The 16,402-nt window shown below is 43.8% G+C and overlaps 2 protein-coding genes across 4 annotated transcripts; both read left to right on the top strand.

The window, feature by feature from the left end:
- The first annotated feature begins 2,499 nt into the window (after nucleotides 1-2,499).
- HYKK (hydroxylysine kinase) lies at nucleotides 2,500-8,054 on the top strand. Its single transcript, XM_074156009.1, has 4 exons — nucleotides 2,500-2,848; nucleotides 3,608-3,750; nucleotides 6,699-6,882; nucleotides 7,576-8,054. The coding sequence occupies exons 1-4, from the start codon at nucleotides 2,500-2,502 to the stop codon at nucleotides 8,052-8,054; spliced, it is 1,155 nt and encodes a 384-aa protein (XP_074012110.1).
- PSMA4 (proteasome 20S subunit alpha 4) lies at nucleotides 7,859-16,402 on the top strand. 3 transcript variants are annotated; one of them, XM_074156659.1, is made up of 9 exons: nucleotides 7,859-8,055; nucleotides 8,718-8,757; nucleotides 9,055-9,097; nucleotides 9,894-10,056; nucleotides 11,311-11,388; nucleotides 11,621-11,709; nucleotides 12,543-12,673; nucleotides 12,882-13,005; nucleotides 13,434-16,402. In XM_074156659.1, exons 2-9 carry the CDS (start codon nucleotides 8,755-8,757, stop codon nucleotides 13,586-13,588), a joined length of 786 nt encoding a protein of 261 aa, XP_074012760.1. In that variant the 5' UTR covers nucleotides 7,859-8,055; nucleotides 8,718-8,754; the 3' UTR covers nucleotides 13,589-16,402. The 3 variants fall into 3 exon arrangements, with proteins under 3 accessions (XP_074012760.1, XP_074012759.1, XP_074012761.1); XM_074156658.1 differs by lacking the exon at nucleotides 7,859-8,055 and adding an exon at nucleotides 8,242-8,533; XM_074156660.1 differs by lacking the exon at nucleotides 7,859-8,055 and adding an exon at nucleotides 8,405-8,533 and having other exon boundaries at nucleotides 8,980-9,097.

Genomic DNA, 16,402 nt, shown 5'->3' on the forward strand with positions numbered 1-16,402 from the left:
AGATAGTATGGAATATGCTTAAAATGGTAATGTAAGTATATATGAAAGGGTGGGGTGAATAAGGAAAAGGGTATAATTATGCATGTTTTGTTTTCTCCATAGGAGTGTCTCACGTGTGGGCTTCCAAAGCACGAGTATGTGGCTTAGAGGTTTTCTGTGTTGGCTGAGCTCCAGATACTAGTCTGGGTATTACAACAATAGCAAACGCTTTCTGAATAACCTTTTCTTTTTTCTTTAGGAAAATGTCTAATTTAGAATCTAGATCGAATCCTGCATTAAAGCAAGCTGTTGACCGAGGTTACATTTATGGCACATAGAGCTTACAGATATGACAAGATCTTCAAAAGCGATTTGGGGGTGTCTGACACCGACCTATTCTCTGAAGAGGCTTTCAGAAGAGGCGTTACTAGACTTGCACCCAGCACAGAGACACTAAATTGTTCGAGTTTTACCTTTCTTACAGATAAGAGAGGCCAAAGTACAACCTCAGCCCTCTGCGTTGCCTCCCAAACGCTGCGTGCTGGGCCGGCAGGAGAAGCGAGGAGGCCGATAGGTGTTCAGTCTTGGCACTACTGTCTGGAAACTAAGGCAGACTAACGAGGTACAGATCTGCACAATGTATTGGAATTTTGTTTACAGGGAGAATGAGTTTATTCTGATTTTTCTGTAACCTGCTACATATCTTAAAGTCATAAGCATTGCAAGAATGCTTTCCTGCTCTGTCAGTTTGTTCCAGTGAGCTAAACCTTCGGTCAGCCTCAGAAATCAGGAGAGGGAACCCTAAATATTTTCCAGAGCTCTTTTGTTCTTGAAAAAACTTGCTTGTATGATTTTCTGGGGGCTGGGAGGTGGGAGAGTGAAGTAGGTAAAATTATGTAAGGTAAAAATATGTTTGAGTTGGCCAGTCACTTTGTTTAGTAACATCTGTTCTGAAACTGGGGGGAGGAGGGGGATCCAAGGGACTTATATTTCTATCTTGGGGAAATAGTTTCCCTTTTCTAATTTCCTTATTGGATTAAAATAATATTTTCAAAGTAATGTCCTTAATATTACAAATAACACTGAAATATTGGGACAGAGGATTCTTAATAACTGGTTTACTTTAAAACAAGATTATTTTTTTTTGTTTGTAACTTCAGTAAGCCTTTTTTAAATCCTGTTTTCAGCAGATTCCTAATTCCGTCATAGAGAGACCTCAAATATTGCAGAAGATTTGTTTTATTTTATTAGGAATTTCAAAGGAGACTTATATATTGATCTTGAAAGTTAGTATGTGCGGGGGGGGGGGGGGCTGAGGTTTGTAATTATTTTAACTAATTCTAAAATCCTCTAGGCCTGGACAAGTGTTCCCAATCTGAACTGCAGCACAGTCTATAGGACATCCTGACAGAGGCGCCTCAGGTTTGCTACAGGTAAATGATCCTCCGTCAAAACAGCTGGTAGAGTTTTTGATCTTGTGTGTTGATAAAAGGATTTAAACAAAGCAATCAGATGTAAATCTCTCCCCGATAGCAGCGCGTTCCCGTTTCGACAGGAAGTTGTAGGTTTCCTTCCCTCACGCTGTATGAAAGCAAAAGCAGAGCAGCGCTGCCCAGCTGAGTAGGCAGCCCCCGCCCCAGCGGGCAGGGATTGCCTTCTCCCCGCCCGGGTTGCCGTGCCCACAGGCCAGGGGCCGGCCGGCAGCCGTGCTACGCCCCGGGAGGGCTCCGGCCCCGCTGCCTGCCCGGGCCTGCGGGTGCGGGGGTCCGCAGGGCCCGGCTCGCTGCGGCGGCCTCCCCGCGGTCCCCCGGCAGCCGGGGACAGAGGCCGGACCCGTGGCGCTTCCCCGCCCGTCCGCCCTGCTGTTACCGTGAGGCGGCCCGGCCCGGGAGCAGCTAGCGAGCGGGGGAGGTGCAGGCGGCCGCCCCCGGGAGTCCCGGCGGGACAAAGCTGTCGCGGCGCCCGTAGAGTCCAAGGGTCGCTCCTCTGTGCAGAGTGGGGGCCGCGGCTCGGGGCTTCCAGACCTGGAGCGGGCGAGAGGCTCTAGGTGTGTTCTGCATCTCCTAACGCGGGAATGCTGAAGATTTCATCGACTTTAAGGTCTACTAAAATGTTCTTGTCTTTTGCAGACGTGGACTTAGAACTTCCTGGACCAGGGAGTCAGCAATTCTCTTCCTTAGGAAATCATTCCTTGTTGGCGACATACCAGGTTAGGCTGCTACTGGAAATTAGTTGATAAAAATACTCCTAGTTGATAAGCTGTTCATGTCTAGTTGTTCTGAACAGATAGAGTGCATCACTGGAGAAGACTCTCTTTGGGTGGGTGGGGGCTACGGACTTAAGTAGTTGGCAAGAAGATGTGATGCAAGAAACCTGGATTGGCTTAGTGGGGTTTTTTTCTTGTTTAATAAACGTAGGAAACTCCTCTCCGGTATCTTAATGCATTTTGTTGCAGTGATTACTGCTTCTGATGTCAGAATGCAGATAAGATCATCCACCTTCTCTTCTTCTCCTAGAGACATGACATCTTCTGGAAATGACTGTAAACCCCAGACGCTGACCAAACCGGCACTTGGTGAAAAAGAAGCGATGGAATTGGTTGACAGGGTGTTTGGATTAAAGGTGTCTTGGATCAGGCCGCTCCCCAGCTACGACGATCAGAATTTCCACGTGCGTGTCTCAAGAAACAAAGGTGGGGCTGAAGGTGCTGATGAGTATGTCCTCAAAATCACCAATTCGGAAGACAGCCAGGAGCCTGACCTCATTGAAGTGCAGACCCAGGCCATGATGTTTCTCAGCGCTGAAGGCTTTCCTTCAGCTACGCCTTATCTTACAAAAGATGGTAACATAATGTCTCTGGAGTCAGGAGGTAAGCAATTCCCAGCACCTTTACTGCCCTGCGACCACCCTCAGCTTGCTATATGGCAGGCCGTATATATACACTGAAGTAAAACGCTAGGCTTATGTGTAAATATTAAGAGATACGTATCAGGTGAGCCATATATCTAGCCATACTAGTCCAAACTTAAAGCACTAGAAGCAAAGCAAGTTGAAGAGAGTAATAATTAACCATGAAAACACTTAGGAAATAACTTCAGTGTAATGAATTGGAGAAGACATTGATCTGACCTGTCCGTGCACAAGGAAGGGGGAAAAAAAGCCTCATTGACTAAATTATGTTTGCCTACAAATTATTTGCCTACAGAACGGTGTAAAATACGGTTCTAGCCCATCTATGATGCCAGAACAGATTGCTTTAACAGCGCTTGGAAGAAAGATTGTGTTGACGTTTTGCTTGTATTTTCACTGTAACTTCCATACAAAAGTTGGGATTCCTGAGACCTCCTGTTCCGGTGCAAAACCGGTGCCTGTGGGCACTGTAGGGGACCCGCTGTATGCAGAGTCAATCCCAAGCACAAGGACTAGACATCCAGCGTAGGTTGCAAGTGCGTTAAGGTTTACACATCATCCCACAATGTTCTGGTAAATCAAATCTTTGAATGAAACCTGTTTTATCAGCTACATCTGATGACTTCCACACTGGGATAAACCTTTTTTGCCTCTTGCATTCCCTAGCGCTCAGTAGCGCAGATTGAAGTGACTGACTGCATCTCTCTTTGCTTGTAAGATACTGGACCTGGGAACAAAAAGTACATGGTCAGGCTGCTGACTTACCTGCCAGGCGTGCCTGTAGCAAAAATTGCTACGAATGCGCAGATTCTCTACAAGATCGGTAAGCTGGCTGCCGGCTTGGATAAAGCGCTCTCAGAGGTGAGTTTTCATTGCGCTTGGCCTCGCAAACTTCTTTCTCAAATAATTTCTCCTCAGTATTTCTTCTTGTGGTTGCCATCTGCTTTCCTGGTCTGCAAAATTTAGGTTGATGAAGGGAGAAGTCAGTTTAACTCATCTTCCAGGTGCCGACCTCCGAGCTGCCCGTTACTAAAGCATTTCCTCGAGCAACGTCACCAGTTGGTGCTCATGGCTTGGTACTGGTGATCCTTTTGCAATGCACGTTTGTACCATGAACAGGGAGAGAAGGATTTCTTTTTACTTATGCAAAACTCACCTGTTTGGTGTTTCAGACCCAGCAAATAAGGAGAGTGAACACTAGGCTGCCCAAATTAGAAGCATGTAAAGCTTGTTTTAAAACGTTTTTGACTAATGCACATCAGGCATTAGTCAATAGCTGGCTGAGGTATTATTTTGAATTCGTTTTGATCTCTTTCTCCTGGTCATTAGACTGTGACCATTTAACATTGGTAGCACTTGGTTCCTTCCCTACAATGCCAGTTGTGCTAATGAACAGAGATTTGTGACACTTCTCTCATTTGCAGCCCTTCCAGTCAAATAATCTTAATGCAAAGTCACAGTTCTTTCTTTACTTTGTAATTATACAGGATAATAAAGCTGATAAATCATCCAGTAATTAAGTTTGATGCATAAAAGAACTCTTGCATTATTTATTGCCTTTCATTAACCTTTCCTTCTCAATGTTCTGGCTACTGCCTTCAGACAGTTGTGAAAGGCGAATTGCCAGCTTTACTAACCACATTCTTAAATTACAAGAGATTTTTCAGTTGGGAAAGATTATTTACCTTTGCTTTCCAACACTGGTCATGCTCTTATAATGCGATTAAAACAATTTATAAAGACTGGCTAGTCTTAAAATATGCCTGTGACTTGCCCTGCCAGGGAGGAAACCGTTGATGAGAAAGCAAATTTTGATGGAATAGGCTCTTTATGCCCTTAACGTATGGATTACCATCTACCGAGGCTTGTCATTTAAAAGAAAGAAAATTACAGTCATTACCGTCAAAACTTCAAAATGTCATTGACACTAAAAAGAATACCTAAGGTATGAAGTTTTCTAATGGCAGAGCAGAAAATACAGCCTGTCTTTTTTAGCCAGTTAATTTACTTTTGTCCACTTGATAGCAAAGCGATGTGCCATGCTTTGTTTTGTGCACAAAATAATATTCCCACATGTGCTCCGTTGGAGTCTCCTTTTCACTGAATTTCACTGAATTTTTTTAGAGTTGGAAGGGACCATAAAGATCATCTAGTCCAACTCCCCTGCTGAAGCAGGATTGCCCAGAGCATGTTAGAGCATGTTACTCAGGACTGCATCCAGGCGGGTCTTGAAAATCTCCAGAGAAGGGGACTCCACGACCTCCCTGGGCAGCCTGTTCCAGGGCTCTGGCACCCTCACCGTAAAGAAGTTTCTTCTCATATTTGAGTGGAACCTCCTATGTTCCAGCTTGTGCCCGTTGCCCCTCGTCCTCTCACTGGCAACCACTGAAAAGAGTCTGGCTCCCTCCTCCTTCAACCCACCCTTTAGATACTTATAAGCATTGATAAGGTCTCCCCTCAGCCTTCTCTTCTCCAGGCTAAAGAGTCCCAGCTCTCTCAGCCTTTCTTCATAAGGGAGATGCTCCAATCCTTGAATCATCCTCGTTGCTCTTCGCTGGACTCTTTCCAGTAGTTCCCTATCCCTCTTGAATTGGGGAGCCCAGAACTGGATGCAGTATTCCAGTTGTGGCCTCACCAGTGCAGAGTAGAGGGGGAGAATGACTTCCCTCGACCTACTAGCCACACTCTTCCCTTTTGCTTGGATGTGCCTCAGAAATAAGGTACATTTACGGCAGCAAAGTCACTGTCTATGGCTTTACAGCAGCAAGGGCTCATGACTTCTTACTACCTGTCACGCACCTGGAAACCCATTTACAGCTTGCTGGAGTATCGGATTTGCTCTGGGAAGATCGCAGGGGCTGCTCACCAGCTGGCGTTCTCCCTACCTGTGTGGGGCTTTACACAGCACTGGGGATCCTCTAGTGTGATTTTTGGTTTAGGCTTCATCTTGTTCCTTACTTTTTCATACCCAGTTCCAGTTTTGACTATCATTTAGCTATCTTTCAGAGCCTTCATTACAAGCATGGGTTTCTTCCTAAGAGGAAGCCAGCTACTTTTGTGGGAAGGTTTTTTTATCTGCCCTGTGCACTGGTAGAATCCAGCCCACAAGCCGCCTTAGTAAGCATGAGAGGATTCAAGGATAAGTGTGGTAAGCAGTGGGAGAGATGCTTTTCCTTCCTGAATGTCACTTTCCAAACCACCTTTTTCATTTGCTAGTGAGACGTTAGGGACCTCGTTTAAAAATTTAGGCTACCTGGATGTACAGAAGCAAATTTTCATAAGAATAAAGCTTTGTCCAGTATCTCCATAAATTACTTCTGTCCTCAGGGTTTTTCATGTACCAAATGATCCTAAGGCTTCACCCCCAAAGCTGCCACCTTTAAAAGCAGAGAGTGTGCCTGTTCCCAGCAGGTTTTATGTCTCTCCTGCTCCAACAGCTTTCTGTTGCTCTGCAGTCCAGGCTCTGCCAGGGGGGGACTCTGGCAAGACCTCAAAGGCACTACATAATGGCATGTTACAGAAATTCAGTACCAATTTTAAATTATTAAAGTGATGAATGACTTAAGATAATCTTTTTACCTAAAGAATGGGGAAAAAAACATTCAGGCTGTATGTAGATATTAAGATGCTTGCCTTAATCGTTCTTCAGGTTATTCTTTTACTTGTTGATACAAAGCAATAGTCAAAGTCATGGTGCTTTTCAGTGAGTCTCATTAGGGACCTGTTAATAGGGGCTTGGAATCCAGCCCTTTAATCATAAATCCAGGATTTTTACTTATGGCCTATTTTACCTTGTGCTTTTTCCAAAGAAATTCCATCATCCATCAGTAAAAAGCCTGCATCGAGGTCAGTTCATTTGGAACCTGGCAAACGTTCCCCTTCTAGATCAGTACATTTACGCCTTGGGCCAGAACAAATACCGTGAAGTTGTGGAACAAGTTATTGAGCAGTTTAAAGGGAAAGTCATACCCAAGCTAAGCAGTTTTCGAGCCTGTGAGTATTTTATTCTCATTGTAATTGTGTTGAACTGAGACGCTGACATTTCTTACAGGAGTTTGGGTCTGTGGAGAAGGCAAAAAAAAAAATTAAAAAAAAGTCTCCTTTATTCCTAGCTAGACATGTGCAAATATTGTGTTGAATGAACACAGCGCAGAATCAGCCAGGAGGAATGTGCTGTCAAGAGTCAGGTTCAGTTCTTGATCTTTCTGATGAGTTTGCTTCTGTTAAGGCGATGATTTTTTTGTGCTGTTACATCAGCTTAATAAGAATATATGGAGCGCACTGCTTCCTTTCATAAAGGCCTAAATAACTGTTTAATCATATTTCTGGAATTCAACTCACACACATTGATGTTGATGGTAATTTGATCATTTGAAAGCTGCTATTCTGTGTTGGGAAAACATGTAGCCTATCACAGGTAATACCAGCCCAGAATAGGATCTCAAATTCTTCCATTACGAATTGCTCTCTGGTCACCTGTTAGTGGAATGGAGGTTCTGAGGAAGCGGTAAGGCATTGAAAGGCAACACTTGGTGCTGAAGGAGACTAGTAGAGTTTGGTAGTTGAGTGTTAGTTTGAGCCCCTGTGCATCTTTTCAAAGCCGTTTCACTGAGAAATTGAAAAAAAAAAAAGTTGTATTTTTGCTTTTCATTAGTTAAATACTGTTTCTATTTCTTCTGTGTTTAGGTATCAATCATGGAGATCTAAACGACCACAACATTCTAGTTGACTCCAGTTCTGCTTCCCTGGATAATCCTCAGTACCGAGTGTCAGGCATCCTGGATTTTGGTGACATGAGTTATGGGTATTATGTATTTGAAGTTGCAATAGCTATCATGTACATGATGATCGAGAGCCCAGATCCGCTGAGCGTTGGAGGGCATGTTCTGGCAGGGTTTGAAAGCGTGGTGCCCCTCACAGAGGAGGAGAGAGGTGCCCTCTTCCTCTTGGTGAGCGGGAGGTTTTCCCAGTCCCTCGTCATAGCAGCCCACACGGCTCTGCTGTACCCAGAGAACAAGGAATACCTCATGATCACAGCCAAAACCGGATGGAAACACTTAATGACAATGTTTGAGGTGGGCCAAGAAGCTGTAGAGAAGACGTGGTTTGAGACTGCTGAAGCATATACCAGCCGCGCACCTGACCAGCAGATGGGTGGCTGCTGAGGTACTCGCACGGTGACACCTTACCCTGTTGCAATAAAGACGACGCTGCCTGCGCCGGAGCCCGTCCACTGCCGTCTGTGCGCGCCAGGGGCGGGACGGGGGTGGCGCTCTGCGGCGGTGCTCCCTGTCCCCGCCTCAGGGGGGGGCTCTCTGGGCCGCGCTGAGGGCGGTGCGGGCGCCTCTCCTCACAGCGCCGAGGGCGCCGCGCGGGGCAGCCGTTAGGGTGGGCGCGCGGGTGAACCGTTAGGGCGGCGCGCGGACGCCCGCCCCTTCACGCCCGCCTCGCCCCGCCCCTCGCATTGGCGGTAGGGGGAAGGAACGGCTGGTCCCGCCCTACTCCGGCACGCGGCAGCGCGCAGGCGCGGCGGCCATTTCCGACGCTGCGGTGAAGCTTTGGGCGCGGCTGTAGCGCCCGGTTCTTCCCCCGCCGGACGGGACCCGCTGGCCCTCCCCGGCCGATCGGCCCCCTCCGGCCTGCCGTGAGTGCGGGAGGGCGGCGGGCGGGCTGGGAGGAGCGGGGCGGACCCCTGCGCTCCGCGGGAGGCGGTGGGGCCCTGGCCTTCCGCCGCGGCGGGGATGACTCTGCAGTGCGGCCGCGGCGGCAGCGCCCTCTGCGGCCGGGGCCTGGCGGCGCCGGTTAACGTGCCTTGTGTTGTCTTACAGGCCGTGTCCCTCCTGACCGTAGCGCGTCCCTGGCACGATGGTGAGTGGCAGCCGCGGGTCGGGCCCGTTCTCCCCGGGGCTTTGCCGGGCCGCGGTCCGGCGGCAGCGTGTGGCGGGGCGAGGGGCGGGGGCGCGGCGGAGGGGCCCGGGAGTGTGGGCACGGCGGGGCCTGGGCCCGCTGGTGTGAGGGCAGCGCGTTCCCCTCTCACCCTGGGTACCCGAGCGAGGTCACCCAGTGACTGGGGTTTTATGTGCCGCTCAGGGCATCGCTCCTTTTAGAACGTTGGTTTCTGACGAGAGAGAACGCTGATGTTTAACGAGCTGTTGCTTTTTACAGTCTCGAAGATATGACTCCAGAACTACCATATTTTCTCCAGAAGGTATTTTTTAACTCTGCACTTTCAACTAAACTGTGACTGTTCTATCCAGCTTCTCAAAACTAAATATCAAACTACTTGCATAGAGGTTGGTTGTTTATAGAGTGTTTCCATCGCATACAATTTACAGAAATCCTATTTACCCCCTAGAAGTAGCTCCTAATTCTGTAAGGGCACCAAGGGTCCGGTGTGGAGCCTCCCACATTCATTGTAATTCAGGCAGTAATGAGACTGCACCCCATTAGTGGGTAGTACCACCTGCCATGTTTTGAAATAACTTGAGCAAACGGTCACCGTTGTATCTTTTGTTTGAGTATGGATTGTGGACGGGTTTTGTCACCGCTCCGCCCCTCCCCCTGAGAACGCATCGTATCCCGCTGGTGCAATCACACCTCTCCTTGCTTTTCTTAGGCGTGCTGAAACGAGGGCCTACCAGCCATCTTTTTCTTTTTTTTATGTGGAATGGACTCTAGTGTCAGATATCTTCTTTGATTATTGAAATTTGGCTCATTCTACTGCAGCAAAGAATTCTGTAGATACTTATGTTTTTTTATGTAAAATGTTGTGGGGTTTTTCCCGCATTAGCTGTGCCCCATATTACCTTATCAGATCCGTGGATTTTCTTTCTCTGACTCCTTCCTCCTTTTCAACCAATTAATTTACTATCAACCGGAAATAAACTGAAGAAGTAAGACTAGATTAGCCAATAAGCATCTGTCAGATTCTTCCAAATTTAAATCACCTGGTGTACTTGTTCAGTGTTACTTTGTTGATGTTACTACCTTAAATCCTTTCCTAGGTCGCTTGTATCAGGTTGAGTATGCAATGGAAGCCATCGGACACGCAGGTACTTGCTTGGGAATTCTAGCAAACGATGGCGTTTTGCTGGCAGCAGAGAGACGCAACATTCACAAGCTGCTCGATGAAGTGTTTTTCTCGGAGAAAATATACAAACTTAATGAGTAAGTTGAAAAGATGATCATATGTCCAGTGATGTTATTGGTAACAAAACTACTATTCTTCAGACATTTTGGCACTGAACCTTGTTTTATTTTATTTAAAGCGTTAGTATTCTTTTTGTTCAGTGTTTTAGACGGATACGACTATTTTTGGCATTGTTTGTTTCAGTAGCTCTTTCAAAGTACAGGTGTTGCTTTTTTTTTTTAATGTTTAAGAAAATTTTCTAAGTGGAATAGCCTGTTTGTCAGTACTTCCCCATACAAGGTAATGTTATTGCAGCACTTAGGAAAATTGGGAATTCTGTTTTACAAAATACCGTTTGGTGGCGCAGCATACAGAATGCACACACACCCCTCCCCCCATACTACTTGAGCTCAGCAGCCTCTTCTAAGTCTTCGTTTTTCTTTTGTGATTCAAAGACAAGAAGATAATTAGGTAACACATGCCTTAAGTTTCCTTGCCACAATAGTAGCAGAGATGATGTATCTCCTTATTATGACTTCCTTTTTAGCTCTCTGGAAGTTGAATTTGTGATGTCAGAGCGGAGAGTGTTAAGGATTATACTCTCTTGCCTATAAAGGCGGTAGAGCTTCATCCTTGCCAGAGGGTGCAAACAAACAGCCTGACATCCTGTCACCTCTGTTCTGTGTCGACCTTGCAAACAGCTGGAACCATAGGAAGCACTGGACTTTCAAGGAGGCTGCGTAACAGTGTGCTGGAGTAGTTCACCGAGGCCAGCTTTTCTTTTAAATTCACCTGGAAAAAATAACCTGGATTATTTTTCCTGAATCCTTTCTGTGTAGTGAAAGCTTTGTAGCAATATCACATTGGTCAAGATCACTAAGTTTCGGTTACACAAAGGCAGCGTCAGCCAGCACCTTCCACTGAGGGGATCTCGCATCCGTACGGCTCCTTCTGTACACCGGGGTGCTGTGTCAGGCGTCTCTGTGTAGCTGATGGCTCTTGTCAAGACACTCAGAACTTAATCACCTTTGGCACGATCCTCTTCTCAGAACTGTACGCTTAACGAACAGACTGACCCACTTGCTTTTTGCTGCCTATCTCTGCTCTTACAAAAAGGTTACATATTTTTGATGTACCCTAAGGGCAGGAGCTGATGAGCCTCTTTTATATGGCAGCTAGGTCGTTATGATCAGAAAGGCCCAACAGTACGTGTTCTTGAGCTGCTGTATGAAGATGTGACTACTTGTTGGCGACTGATAGGAATTCCGTTAATTGCTGTGCTTCTGTTGCAGGGATATGGCTTGCAGCGTTGCAGGAATAACTTCAGATGCCAATGTTCTAACAAACGAGCTGAGACTGATTGCGCAGAGGTAGGTCTGCTCACAGTTAACATGGTTTCACTTGCCTGCAATGACAGATTCAGTTCCGTTGATATATTAAATCAAAACGAACATGTGTTTAGGAGAGCGGAAGTAGCCTGTTTGAAGTAAAGCAGCTAGATCAAAGAGGCTCTAACTTAGGAGCTTGTTTCTTGTTAAATGTGGTACAGGATACTGTCAGCAAATGAAGCTTTAAAAACTGTTGTTTTCTCTTTCATATTAGGTATTTGTTACAGTATCAAGAGCCCATTCCTTGTGAGCAACTGGTAACAGCACTGTGTGATATCAAGCAGGCTTATACGCAGTTTGGAGGTAATGAAGTCTGATGAACCGTTGTGCTTTCAAATGTCTAAAGAATGATTCTATTACAAAACGGGAAGCATCCAAGTCTCTGGACAGTTCTACCAGATTCTTCTGTAACAAGTTATACTGGGAAAAACAATAGCCAAATTTAAGGTGGGAATGGGTAGTCATGGCTACTGTTTTGCTACTGAAGGTGCTACTTTTTAGGGATTGAGAAATTGATGGTGGAGGTTCCAGCCCATCGCACAGAATGCTTTGAGTGAATTCTCCAAAAGACCAGCAGGGAATTGTTTGCTATTTTGGGCCCATCCAGGGTAATGGCGCAATGAATCGCAATTCAGACTATATGTAGGGGTATCAATATCGTAACACTTTAAAAATAGTATTTCTGTGGATCAAGCAATGTGTTAGAAAATGTTGTAAATAGTGTACTGTAGTATGTGAACTGATGATTCTGATATTTTACGTATATGTAGTGTGAAAGAATGACCTTTTTACGTACCTGGCTTTTGACACCGTTAAGTTATACGCTTTAACAGCTAAGCTACGCACTTTAAATATTAAGTTTTGATTTAAAGTCCTGAGATGATAAGTTACAATTTGTGGAGACAGAAATGAGCTGCTCTTAGGGTTAAATGAAATAAACCTCTGCTGTCATCCCCCGGCCCCATGACTTAAAAAGAAATGTTGGTGTGCTTATCTCGAGCAACAGAAGTGCAGAATGGCCTGTTAAATCCTAGTTCACAGGAAGAGATTTGAAAAAGGAAATCAAAGAAAATAATTGTCACTCATGACCAATCTTGTTACTAAATTTAGATTGCTAATTGCTTTCTTTTCAACAGGAAAACGTCCTTTTGGTGTTTCACTGCTATATATTGGCTGGGATAAGCATTACGGATTTCAGCTGTATCAAAGTGATCCTAGTGGAAATTATGGAGGGTGGAAGGCTACATGCATTGGCAATAATAGTGCTGTAAGTTCTGTTTTTTTACCTCTCAAAGTCAAGCAAAAAAAAAAAGTGTAAATTGCACTGTACTAATTAAACTGAGTTGTTGATTACTAGTGCAGAGCAGAAATAGGTAGAAGCACTGCTCTTAATCATGTATTGATACTATCTGGCAAAAAGCAACTGTTTGGTTGATTGCCCAAAGATACAATTTTAATTTCTGTGACATTTATAGGCAGCTGTGTCAATGCTAAAGCAAGACTACAAAGAAGGAGAAATGACCTTAAAGACTGCACTTGCATTAGCCATTAAGGTTCTAAACAAAACCATGGATGTCAGCAAACTCTCCGCAGAGAAAGGTAAGCAGTTTGCTAATTCGGGATAACACCCTTAGCTTAAAAAAAGAAAATGTGGGGAATGTATATACATTTTATTCAATTTTTAGTTGTGATGTGAAAAGCATTTTTAGAAGATGCAGCAGCTCTCAGCCTTAACCTCTCTAAGAGGCATATGGATGGTTTGGTTGAGAATGATCCACCTGGGTCAGCTGCAGGGGTGTAGGGATGGCTGTGTGTCTGGCGGCAGAGTCACTGGAGAGGTACTAACGCACTTGTGTACGCTGCTGGAGAGGACGGCTGCCGTCTGGCTCGCCAGTCAGGCCTCTTTGTAGAGGCAGGACGAGAGCCTGCTGCTTCATTGTCGGTTGTCACCGCAAATCTTACCCTTCTGATGATTGCTCTGCCTAAAGGACAAAATGTAATGCCGCTGTCTGTTCCATATGTTTCAGTTGAAATTGCAACACTGACAAGAGAGAACGGAAAGACAGTAATAAGGGTTCTGAAGCAAAAGGAGGTCGAACAGTTGATAAAACAACATGAGGAGGAGGAAGCAAAAGCTGAACGTGAAAAGAAGGAAAAAGAACAAAAAGAGAAGGATAAATAGAATATGAAATCAAGTGTTCTGTAGATAATATAGGACCTGCTTCAATAAAAGATAGTCTGGTTTTCTGTTCTGTAGAAGCCTACAAATACGCCATGGAGGACCCAGAATTACTTTTGATGAACCAGGTCCTTAATCATCATTCAGATAATTAGTTTACTGCTCCTTACATCGACCAATAATTGCTTTAATTCTTGAACACTCTATTTCTTTCATCTTCTATTTTTTATTATGGAATAAAATTTAAGAAGAATAGTGATGGGTGTCTTTATTTCCTCAGTAATGCCTGGATATGCACAATTTTGAGGGATTTAATCGCTTTAAATCATTAGAACAAGGTATATGCTAGTTGGTAAAGAACAAATATGGTGTTAGAATTGTTAGAATTTTGTGTGTATGTGTGGGCTTTCCTTTTAAAGTAGTGAAAAGGGCTCCTAAGTTTGAAAAAACATTTCATAAATGCAGAATTAAAGTGTGCTGGCATGCCAAGTTTAATTTTGGCCTATTTTGTTCTATAACAGGCTACGTCAAACTGATGGTCTTGAAAGCAGTAGTGTTTTAAACATGCCCTGTAGCAAATGTGTTCAGTTTATCATAGCCTTTCACGAGTGCATGTGTTTTCTAAGAAATTAATCACATAACACTAGCTATAGTCACACAAACTAGAAAGACATTCTACAAAGGCCACGTGAAAATATTAAGCTATCTCATCAGAATGCAAATAGGTAAATAAAATAGTGCATGATTTTAGGCCATGTTGACTCTTTTGCATTTTATCCCAAAAGGAAATTGAGGAAATCCATATTTAGTTCAGTATTGCTGATACTTTCCCCGGATAATTTGGTTCCCTTCTCTGATTGACAACAGTCTAGAAAACTAAACAGTTCATCACTTCAGAAATCATAATAGTTGTGCATGAATTAGAAATTGCAATAATTTTTTGTCAGACTGTCCCGATACTGAATGCAAAATAATACGGTTTTCAGATTAACAAAAATCTCTTCTACTTCTGAAAAAAAGCTAATCTGGAGTTAATAGAGGAGATGGAAACAAGCTACTGAAAATTGCTTTGCACTCTTTCAGTTATCAAAAGCAAACTGCAAAGCTCACTCGAGTGATGTGCTTAAATGAGAGGTTTTACCTGCTGAATTTAAACTGTGACACTGGTGATCCAGCCCCTTTGTGCCGACCCTGGATTGCGTCTATCTTTTAGCACTTTGGTTTGTATGATTTATTTATTTATTTATATTACCCCAAAGGATATCTGGTGTTTACAGGATTTAATATGACCATTTAAAGAAATGCAGTGAATCTCTACAGTGTTTTAATCTATCCCAGACATTTTTGACTGATAAAATGTACTTTGTCAACATGGCTAGAAATTACCCTTAGTCTCAGCAAAACCCATTTTTGAGCTCATTGCTGTGCGATTCACTGTTGAGAACAGAGGAAGGAATCTGACTTGAGATGTCTGTGCTGCTGCTTGGGTAGATGTGCTGCGCTCGCTTTGGCAACCTGTGTACGGGCAGTGGTGTGGGGTGGCGTGGGTTCTGTGCAGGCTGCAGGACCTGCTTATTCATTTTCCAAGTCTCAGTGCAGGCCAATTGCTTTAGTCTTTCGTATTGAACTTAGAAGGTACTTTGTTAGTATTCAAGTTTTATAGCTAATAAAAGACTGAGTTTTATTTGCACCTTGTGCAAGAGTAGATCTTCCAAATAATAACATAGGAATGATAGTTCACGTAACGAGTCCTGAATAGTTGCAGACAACACACGATGGGTAAGATTTAATCTCCATTACAAAGGACTTTATAAATACCTCAAGCTCTATTTTTATGTTGAAAAGTCAGTGCTCAATCTTCTTATTTTTTGATACCATGAATGCAATATATCAGCATCTTTTGCAGATTTCTAGATCACTGGTGGTGGTTACACAAGTGCTTGGCATATGCCCCAAAAGCAGCAATGCAAAAATGGAGTTTTTTCTAACTTGTCAAAGATCACTTGAAACAAAACGTGATAGACTCCAGCAATGCTTTCTGTCTGCTAGGAAACCATTAGAGTATCCGAGTCTGGGTTCATCGATGTATATAAATCATGCAAGGCAATTTGTTTAGTGTACTAGTAGAAGTAGTATTAGATAGCTTAGGATATAGATTTATTAAAATATTTTTTCTTAAATGCTTCTGTTTCTAACAAAAAAGGGGATAACAAATATATTTGCATCTTTGTTTAAAGAATTACCAATAGCATTTCTTTGCCAAACACTACATCATCCTTTGCTGGTAAAGGAGAACTTTTTAGATACTGTAATAAGCAAAAGTCAAAATGAGGTAAATAATTTTCTGATCTGTACTCCATTATGTGTTGAAGCACTGTGGTAAATTGTGTAGTTACACTACGTTTTTGATAGATCTATTTATTTAAAGGTTTTGTTTACCCAAAGTAAAAGTATTGTCAAATACTTTATAAGTACAGTCTTTGAACAATAATTACTGATCTAATCGCCATCGCTGCTGAGCGCCATTCACAGCTGATTGTAAGATCAGCCTCAGTTACTGCCTTGGAATCGGCGAGTACCTCTAGCTGGCACTCATATCCAACATTACAGTAAAGTTCTGCTCAACTACATTTAATTCCCAATTCTTTTTCTGCATTTGAACCTAGGACAGTAAGCAAATGCTGGACATCTTTTTTATTGACTAGAATCTTCCTGGGACATCCTTACACTAATGCAGGTTCCTTACCTGTTTTTCCTAGAAACAGAGCAGCGTTTGGCTGCGTAGGCCTATTGTGTTGATTCTGGCTTTGTGTGTTT

This window comes from Numenius arquata, chromosome 11 (genome assembly GCF_964106895.1).
Source record: "Numenius arquata chromosome 11, bNumArq3.hap1.1, whole genome shotgun sequence".
Taxonomy (NCBI): Eukaryota; Metazoa; Chordata; class Aves; order Charadriiformes; family Scolopacidae; genus Numenius; species Numenius arquata.

Excerpts from the sequence above, each read along its gene's own strand:
- HYKK (XM_074156009.1), top strand. The coding sequence starts at position 2,500 with ATGACATCTTCTGGAAATGACTGTAAACCCCAGACGCTGACCAAACCG. Across the intron at positions 2,849-3,607 it reads AATGTCTCTGGAGTCAGGAG|ATACTGGACCTGGGAACAAA; the intron begins GTAAGCAATTCC and ends TTTGCTTGTAAG. Across the intron at positions 6,883-7,575 it reads GCTAAGCAGTTTTCGAGCCT|GTATCAATCATGGAGATCTA; the intron begins GTGAGTATTTTA and ends TTCTGTGTTTAG.
- PSMA4 (XM_074156659.1), top strand. Across the intron at positions 9,098-9,893 it reads TACCATATTTTCTCCAGAAG|GTCGCTTGTATCAGGTTGAG; the intron begins GTATTTTTTAAC and ends ATCCTTTCCTAG. Across the intron at positions 11,710-12,542 it reads GGCTTATACGCAGTTTGGAG|GAAAACGTCCTTTTGGTGTT; the intron begins GTAATGAAGTCT and ends TCTTTTCAACAG.